At 40.5% G+C, this 21379-nt stretch overlaps 1 protein-coding gene across 1 annotated transcript in view; it reads right to left on the bottom strand.

Annotated features, from left to right (window-relative positions):
• Positions 1–21379, bottom strand: part of WDFY2 (WD repeat and FYVE domain containing 2) — a gene marked incomplete at its 5' end in the record, with an annotated part of 62066 nt that overhangs the window by 28307 nt on the left and 12380 nt on the right. Inside the window, one exon of the mRNA XM_080612370.1 lies at positions 44–111. Within this exon, the coding sequence (XP_080468496.1) occupies positions 44–111 (68 nt within the window). The remainder of the gene's footprint in view (positions 1–43; positions 112–21379) is intronic.

The raw sequence follows: 21379 nt of genomic DNA, 5'->3' as shown, positions 1-21379 counted from the left end.
TTTGCAAATACAGAGTAAATAGCAAACATCTCCTTATACTTACATGGCATTGCATGGTATATGCTGGGCCAGTACTGCCCACTGTCTCTTTTCAGCCAGACACGAACTGTTCTACAAAAGAAAAAACATAACACACGCATAAAGAAGAATAAAAAAGTAATCATAAATGAAAACATGGTAATGACGAATGCACAAGACCTTCTTCAAAATTATGTTGCTGAAAGGGAAAATAAACACGTAAATTCCTACAGCAAACTTCTACACCAGTCTCAGATTAACCTCTGTAAGGTGATGAGGTGATCAGCCCATCCAGTCACCTACAGAAGCTTTCTCCCTACTCTCCAGGTAGGCCTTGGTTCATCTGCCGCCTGTTGTTTCATTGTTCTGCTTTAGGAACACCTCTAAGCAAATGAATATGGTTCTGAGATTTTCAGCTTCCATTTACTGAGATTATGTTCATTTGTGCCTGAAATGAGCTTTTTAGATTCAGGACCTTCCCCCTCTTCTCAGTGCACACAGACCGCTGCCAAATGCCCATTTTGCATCAAACTGAAGAATCCAAACTCTTACCCCTCTGTGAAGGGGATGATTAGGACGATAGGCAGCCTAGCAGTCCTCCTCTGCTCCATCAGTTTGGAGTTGCCATCCTTCAGTAGAGGCACCTAGGATCATGCAGTGCTCCACACCTCCCCACAAACACCATCAGTGGTTTCCTCTCTGCTAGAAGACCTTCCCAATGTACCTCAGGATTACTTTTGCTTTCTCTGATATCATACTGGTAGCTCCCTGTCACTCAATCCATGTCCTTCACACACTTGAGACTCGTTGCTTGTTTCATGAGCAGAGAATCTGGACTGATGTATCACCTGGGTCATTAAATGTTTATTATTTCAGTCCTCATTGTCATTCACTTGTTTTGGTCCAGCCTCTGAGGCCTTTTTCAAATTGAAGCTCTCTCCTAACTTTATCAGCTAATTTCACCAAAACATGCCTTGTAACTGTGTCAACAGTTAAAGCAGCAGGCAACCAGTAATCTCTACCACTTATGCCTGCACAGCCCTCTGTCATCTTAATTAAAGCTGTTACCTGCCTTTCTGTTCCTCAAATCCTTATAATCTCCAATTTTAACTAGTCAACACTCCATATGATACTGTATTCCACACTTTACTGATTTTACACCAAACGTATGAATCTTCTCAAAAAATTCCTTAACAAGAGAGCAAGCATTGTGTTAGTGTAGCACAATAGGTTGCAACCCATCACTCACTTCTATTTAGTCTTTCCCACCAAAGTTAGTATGCAATACATACAAGAGGGATCTAAAAAGCTATTGCTTCTATAACTTACATTTGATAGTATCAAGGAAAAAGAAGCAAGCAAGAATGGCCCTTTCCAGACCATGAAACATGTGGAAGTATAGCTTATGGAGAAAACCACATGGCCATTTCTACACAGAATTCAGTAAAGCAGATTTCAGCCCTCCTTAGCCAGTAAAATTTAGAGCAATACATTAATATAATATATATTGATCTAAGATACTACATCACACCAAGATACACAAATTGAGTCTGAACAGAGATGCTATGCAACATTATAAAGCAATTAAAGATCTAGTTATCTATCTTGTAAACTTCAAGCTAAGGCCTGCTTAATCACTGTGTTCTGGGATTGCATATATCTAAAATCAGGTTTCTGCTCACCCTGCCCTACATCCAAACTAATTTTTCAGCAAATAATTCAGACACCTGCGTATCTGGGGAACTACACAAACTGCATACACATGCATACACTTATGTTGCATTCCTGACATTATGACACAGTATGTTGCCCTAAGAAATAAATTTTACTGGGTTAACAAGTCCCATGGTTAGAAACTTCTCACAAATTACTCAAAACATACAAAATTCAGTATAATTACCTCCTAAGCCATAGAATCATAGAATGATTTGGTTGGAAGGGACCTTAAAGATCCTCTAGTTCCAACCCCCCTGCCACAGGCAGGGACACCTTCCACTAGACCAGGTTGTTCAAAGCCACTGAAGATCTGAACTAAAGCCACCAATATTTTTCCAGGGGCAATTCAGCAGCTGATAACAACATTAACATATTTTCAAGAGCTAGAGGGCCAAACCCTCTGTCATTTCTCACTGTAGCTAACCACAGCTGTTGGAGTGGCACTCTGCCTCCAGACCTCAGCATATAGGTTCAGGAAGACGTCCACAGCCATGGGGCTGTACACCAGGTTTGGGGCATGGTCCAGGACCTTTAGGTTTACCCGAAGTGGTCCACCTTTGGTAAGAAGGTGGTCACTGTAATTCTGGAAGCAGATTAGCTGCTCTATTTCCCAAGCAGATGAGCTCTTGCTGACACGTTTATCTTCTACAGGTGAAGTTATCATTGGAATGAATGACAGTGCAGAAAAAAAATAATGCGATGAATCACAGGGAAATGAAATAACTCAGTACAAAATAGCCCTGAGGAGGTGTGCCAACATCCTGTGAGAGACTTGTCCTTGTTGATCATCCCAATCTACATATTCAGTGCTACTGGGCTCAAAACTCCAAGGCTTCAACAAGGTGCCTCTCCACTTCAAGGCTCTGGTAAATAAGAAATCCAGTACAATATCTTACAGATAATTCAGCTTGTTAAAAAAGGACTATGAAAAAGAGACCTTTCAAAAGCTGGAGCAAATGAAAGCCAATTTTATTTGCAAAAAAATGGCATTAATTTGGATGCTTTGGGTTGTTTTTGCTGTTGTTTTTTAAATTGTACCCACTGCAGACTTACTGATTAATATGACAATTACGTCAAATTTAAAGACAGTTGAATGATACTGAAGCAAAAAAAAAAAAAAAAAAAAAAAAAAAAAAATTCTGCTTAAGCTTAAAAATAAACCAAAAAACTCCCAAACAAAACAACAAAAAACTCTGGTGGAGGTTTGGTTAAGAGTGAGGCCCTCACTACTGCAGGCCTCTTCTGTAAGTACACAATATGTTAATACCTTTACATAGTCAAATACATTTCAATTCAATGACTAATTCATGTAAAATGAGAAACAAAGCATTCTAAGAATAAAAGGACTATGAAAAGATGTTATCTACCTCAAAGGTGTGTGAAAGGGAACATAACCAGCAAGTCAGTTCATGTAACTCATTACAGAAATACTTATCTCCCCAGTAAATCATTTTGAAGGAAGGAAAACAAAAGATCTTGTAAAAAATTTATTTTAAAATTAAGGACAATTACTACGCATATCTTTAAAACAAGCATTTAAAAGTTAAGCATTATAATGATATTTCCAATATCTACGTATGCGCTGATGTAAAAGCGGAAAAATTCTTCCTTATGTCAGAAAATGATGACTCATTATTTTCTTCACTTAACATCACTGGATTAGATCAGGCATTTGTTTGAAAGAAAAAAACCTGATCTTAATTTATTAAAATCTTCTGTGTAACATTTTTCTCAAAGTAGATTCAGACTAAAAAAAAAAAACTGTGCCAGCAACTGAACTTCGGAGAAGCTAAATGTTCTTAGAAGGAGTGTCTTTTTTTCAGCTGCAGTTCTGCACATTTTTGTATACCTCTCAACACAGTACTACCCACTAGTTGTGAAACCCAGAGCTTTTGAAGCTTCTGAGAATGCAAAGAAGAAAAACATCAGAAGAACAAGCATGAATGACAATGAGCTTTTTAATAGTTAAATAGCACGAAGAGTACTTGCTGGTTGCATGGTTACTGGCTTAAACACAGCACCCACCCAGGTTAGGATCCATTCTTCAACTGCTCCAGAGTGATTCAGTTAGTATCACCATGGAAATGAGTTGTCCCTTCATTTTCTTGCCAGTGAATTGGCTTGGAAAGATTTTTAAAATCTGTCAGTTCAATGGATATTCTTCTAGTCTTTTCACAACAGAGATGATTTATTTAAAAATGAGACAGGCTATACAGAAATAACTCTGCCATGCGAAAGACAGGCTACATCTTCATTTATTAAGGAGATCTGAAAATGTGTATTTTTAAAAAAATTGCTTCTCTCTGTTACACTTAAAAGCATGTGTCTCAAGTATGGGTGGTTGTGGTGGTATCAGCAGGTCTGAAGCACACTGTTAGGCTCTGCCCCTGTACAGGAGGTAGGATTCATCACCACCACTCACACAGGTGCCCATGTCAACAGCAGCATGTCCACCTCAGCATGGCAGCTCTACGCTCCACCATCTACAGAAATTTATTCATTCAGTGGTACATGCCATGGTATCTTCTTTCTAATAAAGATGTTCTGCTCATACAAATCCCAGTTTGTGCACTTAGTCATAGAACGGTTTGGGTTAGCAAGGATCTTAAAGACCATCTAGTTCCAACCCCCTCCATGGGCAGGGACGCCTTCCACTAGACCAGGTTGCTCAAAGCCCTACCCAACCTGGCTTGCAGTGTGCTCCATTAAATTCTGCACAATGCTGCTGGGCTGGATGCAAAATTCTCTACTTGATCCCTGGCCTAAGCAGTCTTCTCACTGCTGGAAAACATAGTGTCACTTAGAAAGCTGAGTCCCTGTGACTGAATCATAGACAGGGTTCTTGTCTTTCCTCATTGGTGTCTTGCATGAAAATTAAGACAGAAGACAAATAATGGTGGTATACACAGACATATAGACATGTCTAAGCACTGCCCCAAGATGTTTGTATGTTGCAATGCTGTGAACTCCGTCGTAGGGAGATCCAACACTACCACTGCCTTGAGAAACAAGTTATCCCATTCCACTTCTCCAGGAGAGCCATAAACCCATCAGATCTAGTTGTACACTGTGAGTGACGAAATCCAATACATTAGTTTCCCATAACAGATCCCTTCTCTCCTGTTTGTGAACGTTTTCCTTCCTCACTCCTGCCTTTTTAAACACTTCTGTTTGTCGAGATGCACTTGTGTAATGTATTATCGCCTTCATGCCCCTGGCATACGCCAGCTGTATCACAGAGCACACTAATTCCTCAACACATACAACTTATTGCAGCATTTTGTAGGTATTCTTGGGCTTCAGGAAACTGGTTTAAATTGCATTTTAACATACGCCTGTCCTGTCATTACTGTTTATACCTTGGACTTACTGTGGGTCTTCTTGATCTCTACCTTGCTGAGGGACCAAAAGAGGTAAACATCAAATCAAGTGCAAGGTGTGAAATGAGTTTTATTCCTATATGTAGTGAGCACCTGGCACAGAAATTTTTATCTGTCACTTCCTAAAGTCATATCACGTTCAACCAGAGATCAACCCCCACCCTGTGTGTATTACTTGCTCCTTGGGAAAGGGAGGTAGGTCATCACTGCAAATGAAATTACATGGTTAAAAATAAAGACATCCCCTGCTGTCAGCTGTTCTAACCACAGAACTGATTTAACACAGTTAAAGAACAGCTTCCAAACAGGAAAATAGAAACACTAAACTATTCTGGAAAATTCTTCAAAATGCTCATCTAGCTATTCAATTGACAGAAGAAAGGAAAAGAGATTACAGTTAGTACAATCTGTGAGGTTTCAGGCACGTATGATGGAACACTAACACATGTTCTCACTGTAACCCACTATACTGAAGTCTTCTTTAGTGTTGAAAGAAAGAATTTTAAAATGTTCCTAAATATCTAATAATAGACAATTTAGAAGTATTCAAAAGCCATGTCTCTCTGGAAACTAAATATCTACAGCAGAAACAGCAAAAGCTTTATGTGCTGTCATTAAATAACACGACACTAGTAATATTTGAAGTCCAAGTATAGCACTGACAGTTTTACTGCCTTTAACAGAGGGACATTGTAATTAGAAGTGGGATAAGGAAAACTATTTAACAACTGCATTAAAGATGTTACTGTATTATAAACCTCCCAACTTTTCCAGGGACTTCTGTGCGCAAGAGATGTGAAGAGAATCTGTCTCCCACCAATTAATGACAGCTGCTACTGAGATTTGCTGAAAGAATAAAAGATCTTCCATATTTACTGGCAGCTCACAAACCACTGCCACTGTATTGGAACCAGCAACTATGAGTTTTAATTTTCAAATATATGAAATCAAACGTCAAAATCAGAACTCATTTCAGATCCACCTTGTATTTCAGGGAAAACAAAAAGAAATTTAATAGCAGAGTGCCAAAACCTCAGGTACCAAGAGGACTTTAGATAACAGGTCCTAAACCTATGTCCTCCTGAAAAAAGAAAAACAAAACTAAAACCAAACCAACCCAAAACCCCAACAGTTCCACACCACTACCCCACAAATCCAACCCCAAACAGGGCTGTTTTAGGGAAGTTCTCTCTTCGAGACAATTACATAAAAGCATTTCTAGAAGATACAATATCTTCACTGTAACCTCCATCTGTGATAAAGAAGCCCTCCATGATATAGGAAGCTCTCAGTCTGGGCTTCCTTTAAAACAAAAGCCTTCTGACCAGTAATTGCATTCTTTACTCTGTATGCCTCAAGCCCTGCAACAAAGCCATAGGAGTGGTAAGTTTGGCTTCAAGAGGAAGCTGGGCCACCTCCCAACACCTTTGACATCCTGCATTTGTATCCAAAACTCTGCTGCCATTGCTGCCAGTCCAGCAAACCTCATGCACAAAGCTCTGAAGCACCATGGAAACATGACTGCTGCAAGGGAGATGAACCAAATAAAGCTGCACACAGTCCTAGATGTCACTTGCTCAGGAAGCACACTGAAAACCATGTGCAGGCAGCTGGATCTGGCAGCAGTAGCTCAGGCACCAACTCTGTGGGGGAAAGGAATCTGATGAGTTGAGCATTCAAGTGCACTGTCAATACCATCCAGTGATATAAAATGCCACCACTTTGATTTTATACATGCCCAGGCTAGCAGGGAACATTTTAGGTGAGGTTCATCACTACAGCAATCCCATGATAATGATCTGCACATTACTTGTCAGATGTGGGTCAATAAAAGTCCAGACTTTTAATTTCTCCTTCTGCCACATAATGACACCAGATGCAGAATTTACAATTCAGGCACCCACCTGATGCTCAACAGAGACCTCAGGAGCAACTCAGCAATCTGGTGCAAACAGGGTAGGGGAGAAATGCACAACGGGGTTCACTTATGGACTTTTTAACCATAAGCTGGAGGCTACCTTCAGTGATTCCCCTTAATAAATCTAAATAGTCTTATTTGTTCTCTTTCATAACTGGCCCCTGTGAATGTCTCTTGCCTCATCTGTTTTCAGTCATTAGTACAGTTTCTTGCCATAGACCACATCAAGACCCTGGATCCTACAAAAATCAAAGTATATTTATGTTATATAAAACTTCTGATCATAGAATCATAGAATGGAAGGAAATTGTCTTCCACACAGCTCTTCCACATGTCTTCCACAGATTCATGAAGAATCTGATTTTGAGCCAGCATCTCCAGAAGAGACACAGCTACTCAAGTGTTGTGCAAACTAAGCTCAAAGGTTAATGATCTCATAGAACACCTTACTAGTTCCTTTCTGCTTAGGAGGAATATGGTGGGAAAGTCATGGAATGAAGCTCAGTGCAAAGGTACACTAGGGAAGAAACTGCAAACTAAGTACTGCTCATTTACCACCTATCTTCAGAAAAAAACACTGCATAAAACAGTACATCAACCAAGCAGGCAGATGGACTGAAAGGCAGGAATTTTTACAAAAAGCTTACACAACATCCTAACTCAAACTCTCCTTTATAAGATATTTCCCCATTTAATTCATGCTGCTATAAATTAAATGCAAATGCATAGTGCATAATAAGGAAAATGTCAAAGTTTTGCTAGGTTATATGCAGATATTCAATTGCATGGGTTTGCCAGGAAAAAACTGTTATAATCATGAGTGCTACTTCGACCCAAGAGAAAGAGACATCACTTTATTTAACACAGTTTTGGTTTACATAGAGGGCTTTTTTGGTATTTTGTGGGAAGTGACTAGAAAACAAAGATTCTTGGGAAACAATCTCAGGAGAAATGGATTTTCATGACTCAAAAAAAAAAAAAAAATAGCAACATGACAGTTTTACTATTCGGCTGTGAAACAGTTTCCACCCATTTTTCAGTTTTCTGGACAATGAGCAATGCAGTTGAGCGATGTTTTCAGTTACACAAGCACATATGCCTGGAAGCAGTGCATGCTCTGCTGTTCAGGCACTGGACCAAAATCGGATTCTGATCAGTTTCCACTGCAGAAACATCAGGCAAGTAAAGAGAGACCCCAGAAATGAACCAGAAGTTACAACCACTGAAAAATATTGTGTTACCTTGAGGTTACTAGCACAAGGTTCAGAGAGCTGAGCTGCCTCAGGTCTTCAACAGCTCTACAAAATCACTGCTCAATCATGCATCATGTGAAGCAGTGCAGTGACTATACCACATTCCAACATAAATGCTGTAGGGAAGCTGATTTTAACTGCAAGTGCAGGTAAATGCAGGGCTGGAGTTCCCAGTGGGCTACAGCTTTGGAAGTTATTAAATGAGTGTTATATCACACTAGGATTTTTTTTTCAAGCAATTTTTCAAAATTATCTCCTTCGCTAAGACTTACGCATCAGTCTTCCTTACAGAGCTTTGGGGTAACAAAATTATCTTCACAGACCTCCCTCATCTGCACCCCACCAAAAATTATTTCCCTTCCAGAACAGATGCAGCTTCAGTGCTTCTTGTACTGATCAATTCCCATTTGCATTCGGGGAACCATAAACACACAACCTTTTGAAGGTAATCATGTTGGATGATTTAATTATTGCAATCCAATTACTTTCACCTCCTTCCAACATTCAAATGTTTCAGTAATGGAAGTTATTAGAAAGATCCTGACTAGATTAAAATAAAGGCCTGTTATGCAGTAAGTGACTCAGTGGAACCATGCTAAAAATACCTATTAGGTCCATGATTTGCAAGAAAGCAACCCTTCAGCTCCCCTCTAAGTTTGTCCACAATAGCAAAAGTGAAGAATGAGAACCTACCAGGTAATCAGCCTACTTCCAGCTGCCTGGTAGGAACATCTGGCAGTAGACCACAATGGTTTTTTTTTCCTTTCCAAAGCTGCTATGGGCTATCAGCTAAGTTAGTGATCATTTTTAAGTTATGTATGATTCACTCTGCCTAAAAATGAATTAATTACTCAACAGATAAAAAAGCTTATGCTTTTAAATCTATGAAGTGAAACCTGGAAATATCCATTTTCAATATACATACCATCAGCATAGCATTTCTAAGAAATTATATTCATATATAGGCTAATTTAGGGGAAAAGACTGACGTTTTATCCCAGGCACTAAATTAAGTCCCTAGCTGGAACTTACAATGAGCATAAACGCTAGCATGGGGAGTAGAAAAAAAATTTCTCAATTTTATTCTTCTTTCCCATTCTGTTCTGAAATGACGCTATGGCATCAGTAAGATAACAGCATAGCATCTGGGAAGAGAGATGAATGAAGAAATAAAAACTTTGCAAGTAAGAAAGGGATATGGAGGAAGAGGAGAGATCCTGGCCTAAATAGCCATACCCTTAGGCCTCAATTTGTTTTCATATAAAAGTTTTCCTTGTTTAAATATACAATGCAGCATCTAGTAAATTATGCTTTTACTGCAGGGGAAGTAACCCACATTTCCACATCCATAGGATGATGTCCTCTCTCAGCATTTGAATTTTTGGATGTAAGTCATCTGCATCATCCACTGCAAAAGACTAAATTAAATCATTAACCACTTCACTGCTTCTTGATGGATATTTGAAGTATTAAATGGCATATAACTATTAAGTGCTGATATTTCAGAATCCTAGTGTGAGGAAAATGAGGTTATAGCTGCAAAAAGAAAAGAGCACACACAACCTGTAAAAGTCTTATTTTCCCCTGACAGTAAACTTATCACATTCAGACAGAAAGCATGCAACACTTACTTCATACAACAGAGTTGTAGAGGAAAACGTGTGTTTTTTGAATTTTGAGAAGATCATCAACCATATTCCTATGCAAATGAACCCCTTTCCAAGTAAGCAGCTGTTAAGTCCTAACTTCCACACAGTTCCCATAAAATCATTACTTCTCAACTTGCATATTTATTTCTGTCACTATATGAACCTTAATTAATAGTTTCTCCGGGTTTGTTCTAAAAATCCCAAAAAGAACTGTGCTGGTTTTGACTGGGATAAAGTTAATGTTCTTCATAGTAGCTGGTATGAGGCAATGTTTTGGATTTGTGCTGAAAACAGTGTTGATAATTCAAGGATGTTTTAGTAGGTGCTGAGCAGTGCTTACACAGAGTCAAGACCTATCCTGACTCTCACCTCACCTCCCAGTGAGGGTGCTGAGGGTGCATAAGAAGTTTGGAGGGGACACAGACAGGACAGCTGACCCCAACTGACCAAAGGGATATCCCAGTTCATATGATGTCATGCTCAGCATACAAAGCAGGAGGAAGAAGAAAGGGGAGACATCTGGAGTTCTAGCACTTGTCTTCCCAATGTGTGATGAAGCCCTGCTTTCCTGGAGATGGCTGAACACCTGCCTCCCTATGGGAAGTAATGAATGAATTTCTTCTTTTGCTTTGCCTGTGCACATGGTCTTGCTTTACCTGTTAAACTGTTTTTATCTTGACTCACAAGTTTTCTCCCTTCTATTCTTCCAATTCGCTCCCCTATCCCATCGTGGGGGGAATAAGCGAATGACTGTGTGGTGCTTAGGCACCAGCTGGGGCTAAATGACAAAAAACCAACCCAAAACCCAATCCTTGTACATGTATGGTACAGGTAAGTTTCTTAGCCAGCAAACAGGACAATCAGCTGGTCATATGCTGCTGCAGATGCTGAAGGCATTTTCAAACATCCTCTCTAAGGACAGATAGGCTTTTTTTATCAAATACTATTAAACAATTCTAGCACTGTTTTTTCAGCAAACACATCTACTTGAAAAGTTTTTGCATGCTCTGTGCCACAAGGTGCCTCTGGAAGTGCTCTCCTTGGGACATCAAGGACTTTCTGTAGAGGAATCCCATTTCCAATTCCTTCAGTCTACCACTGACCTTGAACAATGATTCATGGCTGATAAAATGTTCCCTCAGCTTTTCTGCTCATTGCTATTTTACTCTCAAGGCAGCCTGACTCGGAGATATCTTCACTGTCCTCCTATCTGCTTTGCTCCTCTAAGAGGAGGCATGAAGCCATTCTGTTGCTCTGACCTAGCATGACAACTTTGGGGAGCCACAGTACTCTCTGGAAAGCAGCAAGCTCAGCAGCTTTAGAGCCAGCAAAAAGGGACAGAGAAAGCAGGGCAAAGCAATGCAAACACAACCTTGTCCTGAAAAGTTTGTTCTTCAGATGCAAAGGATTTGCAGACCTGAAGTTCCTTGACAGGGGTTCTCAGATTTCTGATCACACATACTGTGGGGTGCCTTGTGAGATGCCAGCAAAGCCCAGACCTCTGACTGTATTTTAAATGTGATCTGGTATTTCAAAGGCTTAGAAGGTAGTCAGTTTGTCACCTCTGTATTCCCATGGCGGTTGCGCAGGGAGATGGAAATCAACACAAGTAAATAGTAGCTGTCTTCAAACCTGTATTGCAAGACTGAACATCACATTTGAAACTGTAGGGTTTATTACTAAAAAAAAAAAAACAAACCACCACCATCTCAAACATGCAATGCCTCTTCACATCTGGCTACTTCTTTCATATAGCCCCATTGCAGCTTTCCCATTCCTCAGCATTCAACTTGATACAACACTAATTTTATTATATCATCTTTCATATACTTAACTGTGAATTTCTATGAACACCCTCTAGCTCTTGTGTTACAAGAAGTTCTGTTGTCTCTACTTTCTCCACTGGTTAGTTGCTGTGCATACTCCTAAAATTTCTTATGTTTCCTTTCCAAGGTAATCGATATTTCCAACCTCTTGGGAAAGTTGTTCCGGTGTCCTGTTCTCCTTACCTGTCTTCCAGTCCCTCTAATGAGCCAATATTCTGTCTGAACTGGCTGCAACTGTACTAAACACAGCAATCCAGACACCTGCTAAATTATAAGAGCATTATCATTCTTTTCTTTATCTACCTTCTCCCCATACACACCCTAGCAACTTTTGCTTGTTTGGCAGCAGCTGTATGTGGTTTTTATTGCCACTGTCATGATTTAGAAACCTACAAACTATGGATGAGGAAAAAATGTACATTTATTAATATTAGATTCTCTCTGTGATACAGCTATCCACTTATTAAGTTCTCCTGCAGCTCTTCACATCTCTGCAGACCCAATCAGGTTATCTGCTAATTTGTGGTAGACAACTGGCTGAGACTGCACTGGTACGGGAGGGAACAAAGGACTCATCAGCTACAGCTCCTTGGGCAACCCCAGAACCACATATTACTGGCAAGAGAGGTGGAAAGAAAATTATGAAGGAGACCAATGGGTGGAGACAATCGCATGGCAGAAAAAACCTTGACAGTATACCTCACACTTTCTCCTTCTGAAAATAGGACAGGAAAGCAATGTCTCTACATAAGCATAGGGAGGACACAGGATCAACTCTCTCCACAGGTATGGAAAGATACATTATTTAAATACACAAAATGGTGCAATATATTAAAGTGTAGTTGGTAAAGACATCTGGTAGAACTGTACTGACAGGAGGCCACTGCTTAGGTGACTGCTACCCATCCACCAAACCAATAAAGCCTGTAGCAGCTTAACTTCATTTATCTAGTTGTTGTCTCACAAGCAACTTCTACTGTGCCGTAAGGGACAGGTTCTACTTCAAGGCAAAAGCAAACATTATTAAAACCTCTCTGCTGGCACCCTGTTACCAGCTTACTTTACTGACTTATTTTTCTGTAGAGAGTTACAAGAAGAATCCTTTGCAATTCCTGTGCAGATGCTCTCTCAGCTTGTGCTCTCCAGATCTTTACTGCTGCCATTCATACAGGAAGTATCAGTATTATCTTCGAAGAAACAGATTGCGAGATAAAATCAGCTCTAAAGATCTGCTTCTGTTTTGCAGTACCTCACATTTAGATTTTATTCCAAGCTAATAAAAAAGCGACACCCTGAAGCTCCAAAGTAGTACGTTCTGACTAGGTTATGCTATTGAATGTGGTGATCACAATAAAGGTGTCAATGTTTACATAGTCACAGGAAACAGGAATTCCAAACGAAGTACTTTCAAAGAAAGGATTTTCAATGTCAATGCTGATTTAACTACTGAGCAACTGTACACCATCACTGGGAAAAGCTGATTAGCTTTCCCTATCCTGAATAAAGATGAGGTTTCTTATTAGGAGCTTCTTTTCAGTAAGCTCCTGCACCAGCCTGTCCAAATTCAGACAGTTAAGGATTCCTGAACTCATGTAAAAGAATACTAACAGCTGACAGGTATGGAGATTACAACAGATGCAAAATATCTTTTCATATTTACTACAGAGCTGGCCTAAAAAAGCAGCACAGTGCAGGTTTAAAATCATCCACTGTGCTACATCATCAGAGACGGTGCCTGCTGTAAGTGCTGTACCACCTATTCCTATCATGGTCAGGATTGTGCCATGCCTGTTACTACTGTTAATAAATCAGGCAATCCTCTTTGAAGAGTAGTAAGGATTTGGACAGTAAAGATGTAGACAGACTAAGCTAGTAAGAAGTGGATGACTAGGACTAGGTGATGGCGGTTGGAACTAGATGATCTTAAGGTCCTTTCCAATCCTAACTATTCTATGATTCTATTATTTTTATGTTTCTTTTTAGTAAAGGATAACTTGGTGTAAACTAAGACAATTACGCATTACGGAGCCTTGACTTAAGTAATATTTTCACAGTGGCCTGAGTTACGTTCAGAGGAGCTGCACACACACAAACACAGCTTGTTTTACACCACTGCATTCAGAGATGTTGCCTTCCAGCAGAAGATCCTAAGTTACCATAGACATGGACAGTGCGAAGAAAAGTGTCTGAAGTAATGACTGTGGGCTATTTGAGAGCTGTTGGAAGAAGAGGGTGGCAGCAGATTGAAGCAAACTAGATCTGTCACTGACCTTGGCAGAGGACACCAGATTTTAAATGGTAACACAGGGTAGAAGACAGGTAGAGACCACCCACTGGGCAAGTAAATCCTTCTGCTATTAGTTAAAGCATAAAATCAGCTCACCAGATCTGCCAGGGAAAGCTATGAGCTGAGATGGAGTAAAAGCAGTAAATAAGGTAAGGGTCCTTTATGATCCTGCTGCCATGCAGGGTCAGCACTGCCTGAAAAATTAAACCAGGTTTGTAATTGTGGCTCAGCTATTCACAGGTCAGACAGGATTGCTTCTTACACAGAGAGCAGGGAGAGGAAGAACAGCTGTCTCTGCAGACAGTTAAGTTACTACGCAAAAAGGCTGAGATGCTACATCCAGTTACTTCAAGCCAGGAGATATGCTTCCCACAAACTAAACCCTACTCTTTTGATTTCAAAACCCATGTGTGTTCTGCTGTGTCAAGCGGTACCTCCTCCCACTCTTCTATTCTGGTATCTGAGGCATGCTGAAAACATCCACGTGGAATGACCTGACAGTTCAGTCAGTCTCTTTCACATGTCATATCTAATACAAGTGAATTGTGTGTTCTCAAACACATGCAGTGAACTTTGAAGTGTTCTACCTAATTTGTGAGCAGTTACCAAGAAATGTAAATCACTAACAAGCTGCAGCAGATTAAGCAGTTTACTTAATTCAGAGATGTTCCAACTACTGAGCATCAAGAGGGAAGCCGTGCACATGGAGGGCAGTATTTTAATAATTTACTCTGAGGCCAATGGCAGGGAACAATGTATATAATTAATTTTCATTCCAGTTGGAGGGGAGCAGGGAGATTAGACAGGATCTGGCCCCTGAAACAGATCAGCTGGACAGCTTGCTCTAAGTAATACCAATATAAAGGAACAGCAAGTTCGCAACACCCAAGAACAGTTATGACCTTGAACACTGCACTGAACAAACGGGCTGTTCTGGAAATAGACACAGATTTTCATCATCTGTACTGCACAACAGAAATAAATGCAAGCTAACAAAGGCTCTTAGAAATGCAACAACCAGATAATTTCACAAATGCATCTTTACCCCCCTGGCACTGCGCCTTAAAATACTTGCTTCACTCACGTAAGTCTGAAAGATCAACGGTTGTCTTTGTTTTTCCCACTCACTTGTGGTTTTTTTGTTTTCTTTGCCAGAGCATGAAATGGTTTTGTTTCATTAATTTCTGAAAGGAAAATATTTCTGCAGAGAGAAGCTCATGGTATGGCAGCTACATGCTAATTAGAAGCCACTGAACGCTGAGGGTCTACGAGCTAGCTTTCCCTGTGGTCAACCAGTAACCCCTGCTTAAGACATAGGAACCAAAGCAGACAGTCCAGTAGCCTACTTCCAAATCATGAACTTAGAAGCTCAGACATTTTTCTGTACTCTCATCAGTTCTCCAAGTCGTCCCACACTGTCTGCTCCTCTGGCACCCTTCTTTCTATGCACACTTCAACCATGCTACTTCTCTCCCCAGAGTTTTGGCTCCAGCACCCTGGTTCAGCAAAAGCAGACAGTGATTTACAAGTCCTGCTAGATTTGGCTTTTCAAAAACACTCATGCTATTGGCAAGAACATATGTTTCAGATGTGTATGTGTGTGTGTGAAAGGTGAAGATATTCCCTACATATCCCAGGCTTCCTGTTATCAGAAACACCCCTTAACCAGCAGGTACCAGAATACAAAGGTCACTTTTTGGCAGTAGCCTGCCTTCAGCATTTGAGCACCTCCAAACAACTGCAGAGATACCCCACATACCTGCTCAAGCAGCTGCTGTCCCCTTCCACACCAAGCCCATCATGGCTTTAAAGTGGTGAGGCAAATATTGCCATTCCCTCCACCTCACTGCAAAGGAAAGAATATCTTCCCATTTGATTTCCATTTCTCTATTGCTTGTGGCATCCCAGCCCACTCCCCGTTTCCTTAAAGGCACCATGTGTTCACTATCCCTCAATTACTCATAACAATTGAATGTATTTTAATAATATTTAAACAAGTTAAAAAATATCCAATAATAAACTGGGAATTACTGTGGACTATTGCAAGAGCACAGAAGGATACAGTGGGCATTTCAGCTTTTCAGTTGGCAAAACCTGGCAGGCAAAACCTGGCAGGCAAAACCAGCTAAACACACCAAAGGCCTTTCACATCACCAACACACAGGTGATTTTTACCGGATTCTTGGCACAAGTGTTTTTCCTGATCCAAGCTGCCCCATTTCACTCTCATATCAGATGACTGCTGGATATTGGTATGTAACAGCATTCAGCATTAGCAAGGATGAGCTGCTGCTCTGAGTTAATACGGAAAGGAGATAGCCTGACTTTTTGAATTCCAAGCTGATAAGATGAGGTCACTGAAAGAATTAATAAACAGGAAGGTGAGGAAAGGAGAGTGAGTTGAGAGGAGTTGTGCTAAAGATAAAAGATGAATGGGAGGAATGAGCTGTAATAAGGTACAAAAATTACAAAGCCTACAGTAAGGAATGGCATCAAGCATCTGGGTCAGCAACCCCCAGACAAGAAAGTTGAAAAAGCACAGTGTTTTGGTAATAACAGATCTAACCAAATGGAGGCAACAGACTGAAGACAAACCCTTCAGACCCCAAGACTCTCTCTGCACTCCTATTACTGTGGTATTAAGGCGGCTTTGTGCATGAGGTCATCAGAAGGAAGAAGTCCAGCTCCATACTTTGCATTTATGAAGCAGCCTGCAGGTGACAGACATGGTAATGAAAACCCTGCCAGCTACACTCAACAACTGAGCATTTCCTTGCATGTAACCCCCAAATATGTAACATGGAAAGTATGTCCTACATTAAGGCTTCTCTAGACAGAGCACTTGCACTTATCTCAGTATGTCACAGATATGAAGTTCTTGCTCTGCTATTTGGGTCACTTGCTCTGCTACTTGGGTCACTAAATCCATTAAGCTGTGTCAGTTTTGTCTTAACAGACAGGATTCTTTTTGCTTAGTTTCGTTTGTTTGGTTTTGGTTGTTTGTGGGGGTTTTTGCATTTAAGACAAACAAAGGTTCATTATCTCTCACTGCAAAATAAGCATAGAGGAAAACAAACAATAGTTTGAAAAAGGAAGTCATGACTGACACAGACTATCCAGATTAAATTTCAAGTGATCTCTTCCCAACCGTTACTGCAAAATTTGTCATGACTGACACAGACTATCCAGATTAAATTTCAAGTGATCTCTTCCCAACCGTTACTGCAAAATTTGTACTTGAAAGAAAATGTTTCCACTGTACATTTTTTCAGGGAGAGAAAAGCTCCACTTCAGTTGGCTTCCTCTGCAGTGACCATTGTAAGTTTCAAGTCTTAGAACTGGCTCTTCGCAAGTTCCTACTCCTGTTTCTTCCCCAGCTTGAATCAAGTTACTACTGGGTCTTGAGAATAAACTATTTTTCTGTTCAAAGAAGCTTAGCTTTTGAATAAACACGCGTGGAATTAAACTTGGTTCTGTTTGGGAAATATTTACAAAATATGAATATTAGTAAAAAATTAAAACCATGTGTTTGACATGTTTCTAAATTGATCCTGGACAGTTAAAGAAAGCAGCACCATGACCCAGCTCCAGAGGAAAACATGAAGACAGTGAAACCAAACACCAGCAGGTCTATGGTAAGTGCACATGTCTGGGAGTCCTGCTCTCACTAAAGAGGTAGGTACTGAAAAACGGGCCTCTCATTAAGCATGGCAGTTCAAGACAACCAACACAAAATGCCAAAAAGATGTGTGAAATCCCACATCCTCCTCAGCCCTGAACTTCTATCTTGTACTGTGTAAGTACCTCGATCCCGAACTCTTGCCTTGTGACACCCATTTTTACTCCAGAGCAGCTTAGCAGTAAAAGGACTCAGCTAGGAGGACAAGGCAGACCATAAGATGTCCTGAGGAATCAGGGACTGACAGCACCATCCCCAGAACCTCATCTTGAACATGACTCTTGGGGAAAATAAATTATTAAATAAACAGTTGATGCTATATCCCCCGGTAGGATGGACATTAACCTGGCCATTTGCTCCCCAGGAGACTCAGAAGTCAACTGTAATTACTAAGTTCTTACAATCGCAACCCATCACTATACAAACTTATTAAAAATGAAGCAGTTACGTTTTTACATAGCATCAAGACTGGATATGTACCAATTGAACAAGAATTAAACTTCTCTGCAAGGAAGAATGGATAATCATACATTCTTTTCATACTTTCCCTCTATAAAGAAACTTTCTGTTTCAACTTGTATATTCAGCAACTGATTTTTCCCCAATTCCCTATTTATTTTTTTTCCAGATAATACATAACCACAGCATATTGCCAAATGGCAACACCAGTGTCACTCTGATCTGTGATTTCAGGAAACAATATCAATGTAGTTACATAGGAGGAAGGGGAGCCAAGTTAGACATCTTGTTCAGTTTATGTCAATATTACTTCTGCATAATTGATAGCTATTCATAATAAAATTTATTTGACTCCAAATCTGCTCCTCTCTCTTAGTATCTGGTTAAAATTATTGTTTCCACAAGATCTTACCCAATTATACAATGGAGAATTTCTATTTGTGTCCACAGTAAGAAAGTGCAATTTTATGGTACAGCAAAAGCAGCAGATTTCGTAGAAAAATACTATGCTGTAGAACAAAGAATGCTGTAAAACCCTTATGCCCTGGGTATTCAAGGTGTATATGATTCTAAGGCAATTTTTTTTGCTTGCTTTATCCTCTGATCTTGGACCTTAAAAAGACAGTCATAATCATATAACATCATAGGGCTGGGCTAAAGAAATGTGACACAATTTTCTCAGTATTAGAGGACCTGTACCAGATGCTAATTTCAGATCAAGCATTCTGAGAACAGTTGAAACGATACTAAAAACTAAACAAGAAAACTTTTCATAGAAAATAAGTAAACAGAAAAGTCTTTTACAAGACGACACTCTCTATGAGAAATGCAAACTAGAATATATAAATTCCCTCACAATCCAGAAGGGAATAAAAAAAGTACCATGAGGGGTGAGGAAATCCTGACACTCCTTGCCACTGGAAAACCTGCCTTCAAGACACAAAACCCACCTTAGCAACTTGGTCCAAGCTCAGGAGCAGGAGGAGGACGCAACTGTCATGGGGCAGCACTATGCCAAAGATGATACACGCCCATGTGTTTTGACTCCACCATTTCCCTACCCCAATTACCACGGCAGCGACAGCTAAGGGAAGCCTACCATCCTTCTGCCCACCCCAGCATCTCCTGCAGTAATGCAAGCATCAGCTGCTCATCTGATCCTGCTCACAATGAGGTCAGCTGCAAGACTCTCAGATGACACTGGAGCAGGATGAAACCAACCATTATAATCTTAGTGCTTATGTATTGAAGCAAAAGCAATGACCACTTCTTCCTAGCAGGAGTCACATCACTGTCCCCACATCTGTGAGTAAATAAAAAGTCTGAGATAAATATCATGTGAATCCTCAATCAGATACCCAAACAAAAACAGTCTGTACAAAATAAGTTATGTATGACTACAGAAGACAAACCTTCTCTCCTCTCCAAGCCTTTGCCCCAGTGACATGCGTAACTTCTGTTATATTTATCAACGGCAGGTAAACTGGACAAGGCAGAAAGACCTACACAATAGCTCCAGAACAAGCATCTCAAGCTGTACAGTGCTTTCTATTGCAAATGTGCTTTGAAGATTAAATTAATTATTGTACCTTAAGTTTCCTATGGCAGAAAAGATCACAAGCTATTGAAGTAGCACACTTCCTCTTCTTGATTCCTTTGTGGCATCACCAGTTCTACTAGGAAATGAAAGTTTCTTATCTTCTATCCACCTTGAAGTTTTAATAAGCTACATATCCTATTACAGTTTTCTACAGTCATTTGACAGCAACACTGAAGATCCTATTGAAGCCTTGGTTGCATGAAAAGATGTATGGGCGGAAAACAATGCTTGGAGTAAGGCCTGTGGTGACTGTATGCCCAAATTATTTCAGGTATTTTAGTGATTGAAAGGAACAGAAATGTCATTTTTATGACTGAAGGTCTTTTCAAAGATTAAAAGCTGAGGTAAAGCTGAGGTAAATCCTCACTGCAGAGGGTCTCTGGACTTGCTTAATCTTCTCCAGGCTGTGCTCTACATTTGGATCACCCTGATGAAGAATTCTTTCTTCAGCAAGTAAGACCCAACTGTACTTCTGTTTCAAAGAGGTAGATGATTAGTGGCTTGTATTTCAAACAGCTTAGCACTGTTCTATGACTTCAAAAAAACAAGACTAGAGGTTTCACTTATCTTGAAACAGTGGAAGGACTGTCATGCTTCTCAGAACTGAAGCCTGGGCTCTTCTACCTACAGCCCGTGAAGCAGCCCCAGCGCAGCTGCAATGACACCAAGCCCACCAGAAGGATGCCACCCCTGGACAGTGTAAGCAGGGAACAAGCTGGCATGTAAAGAAGAATTCATGTCCCGTCTCCCAGTCCTATGGGACATGATGAAGCAATGCTCTTCTCAAACCAAAGATACTCCTCTGGATGTCAGAAGCAAAGGCTCATGGAGACAAATTATCTTGTGGCTGTTGAGGAACGTGAGATATGCTCACACAGGTTACAGACCCAAAGCTTGGGCCTCTAGTGGTGCAGCAAGTGAACACAGGGATCTGACTGACTCAGTTTTCCATCTGGGTTCCAGCCCTGGCTGCAGCCCCATGGGTCACTGGCTGATGTTGTACACAGGAATTTGGCAGCATGTGCATTTGTGCTCAGCATTGCAGCCTCAGGAGACCTGCCCTCCCCCAGACATCTGGTTGAAGTTAGTCTTAAGAATCTCAAAATATTTTTGGTCTCAAATTCAGGCTTTTAAAACTTATTGTTACAGATCTCAAACCATGTTTACAGGCTGTGTCTTGTTAAGGGCTGTGTCTTGTTCAAACCAGGGATTGGCTTGTTTTGTTTTAAATCATAGAACAAACTTCCCATAGGCAATCTGACACTCCACCAGCAGGGACAGGCACATGATCTGTGTGCCCCAGAGATGTCAAACACACCTAGATTAATAAATGACACAAGCCTGGGACCAGTCTCTGGCAGCAAGGCCACCTGGCATAGAAAACAGCAGCTGCATCCAAGCTGTGTACTGGGAACCATCCCCGGTCCAAGCTGACTCCCAAACCCTGTCTGGGTACTGATGCTGTGTGAACTGGCTCATGGCAAGTGAACAGTGCTTGGTACCAACAACCATATGGTACAGCCATTCAAATCCTTGTGCTTGAAAACATACCGTCATGCTATTTAATTTATTAAATAGTCATTATAGCAACCAG

The sequence above is a fragment of the Psittacula echo genome (genome assembly GCF_963264785.1).
Source record: "Psittacula echo genome assembly, chromosome: 3".
In the NCBI taxonomy this organism is placed as follows: Eukaryota; Metazoa; Chordata; class Aves; order Psittaciformes; family Psittacidae; genus Psittacula; species Psittacula echo.
Note: the sequence above shows the minus strand (reverse complement) of the source record. Positions and strands in the feature narration are given on the sequence as shown.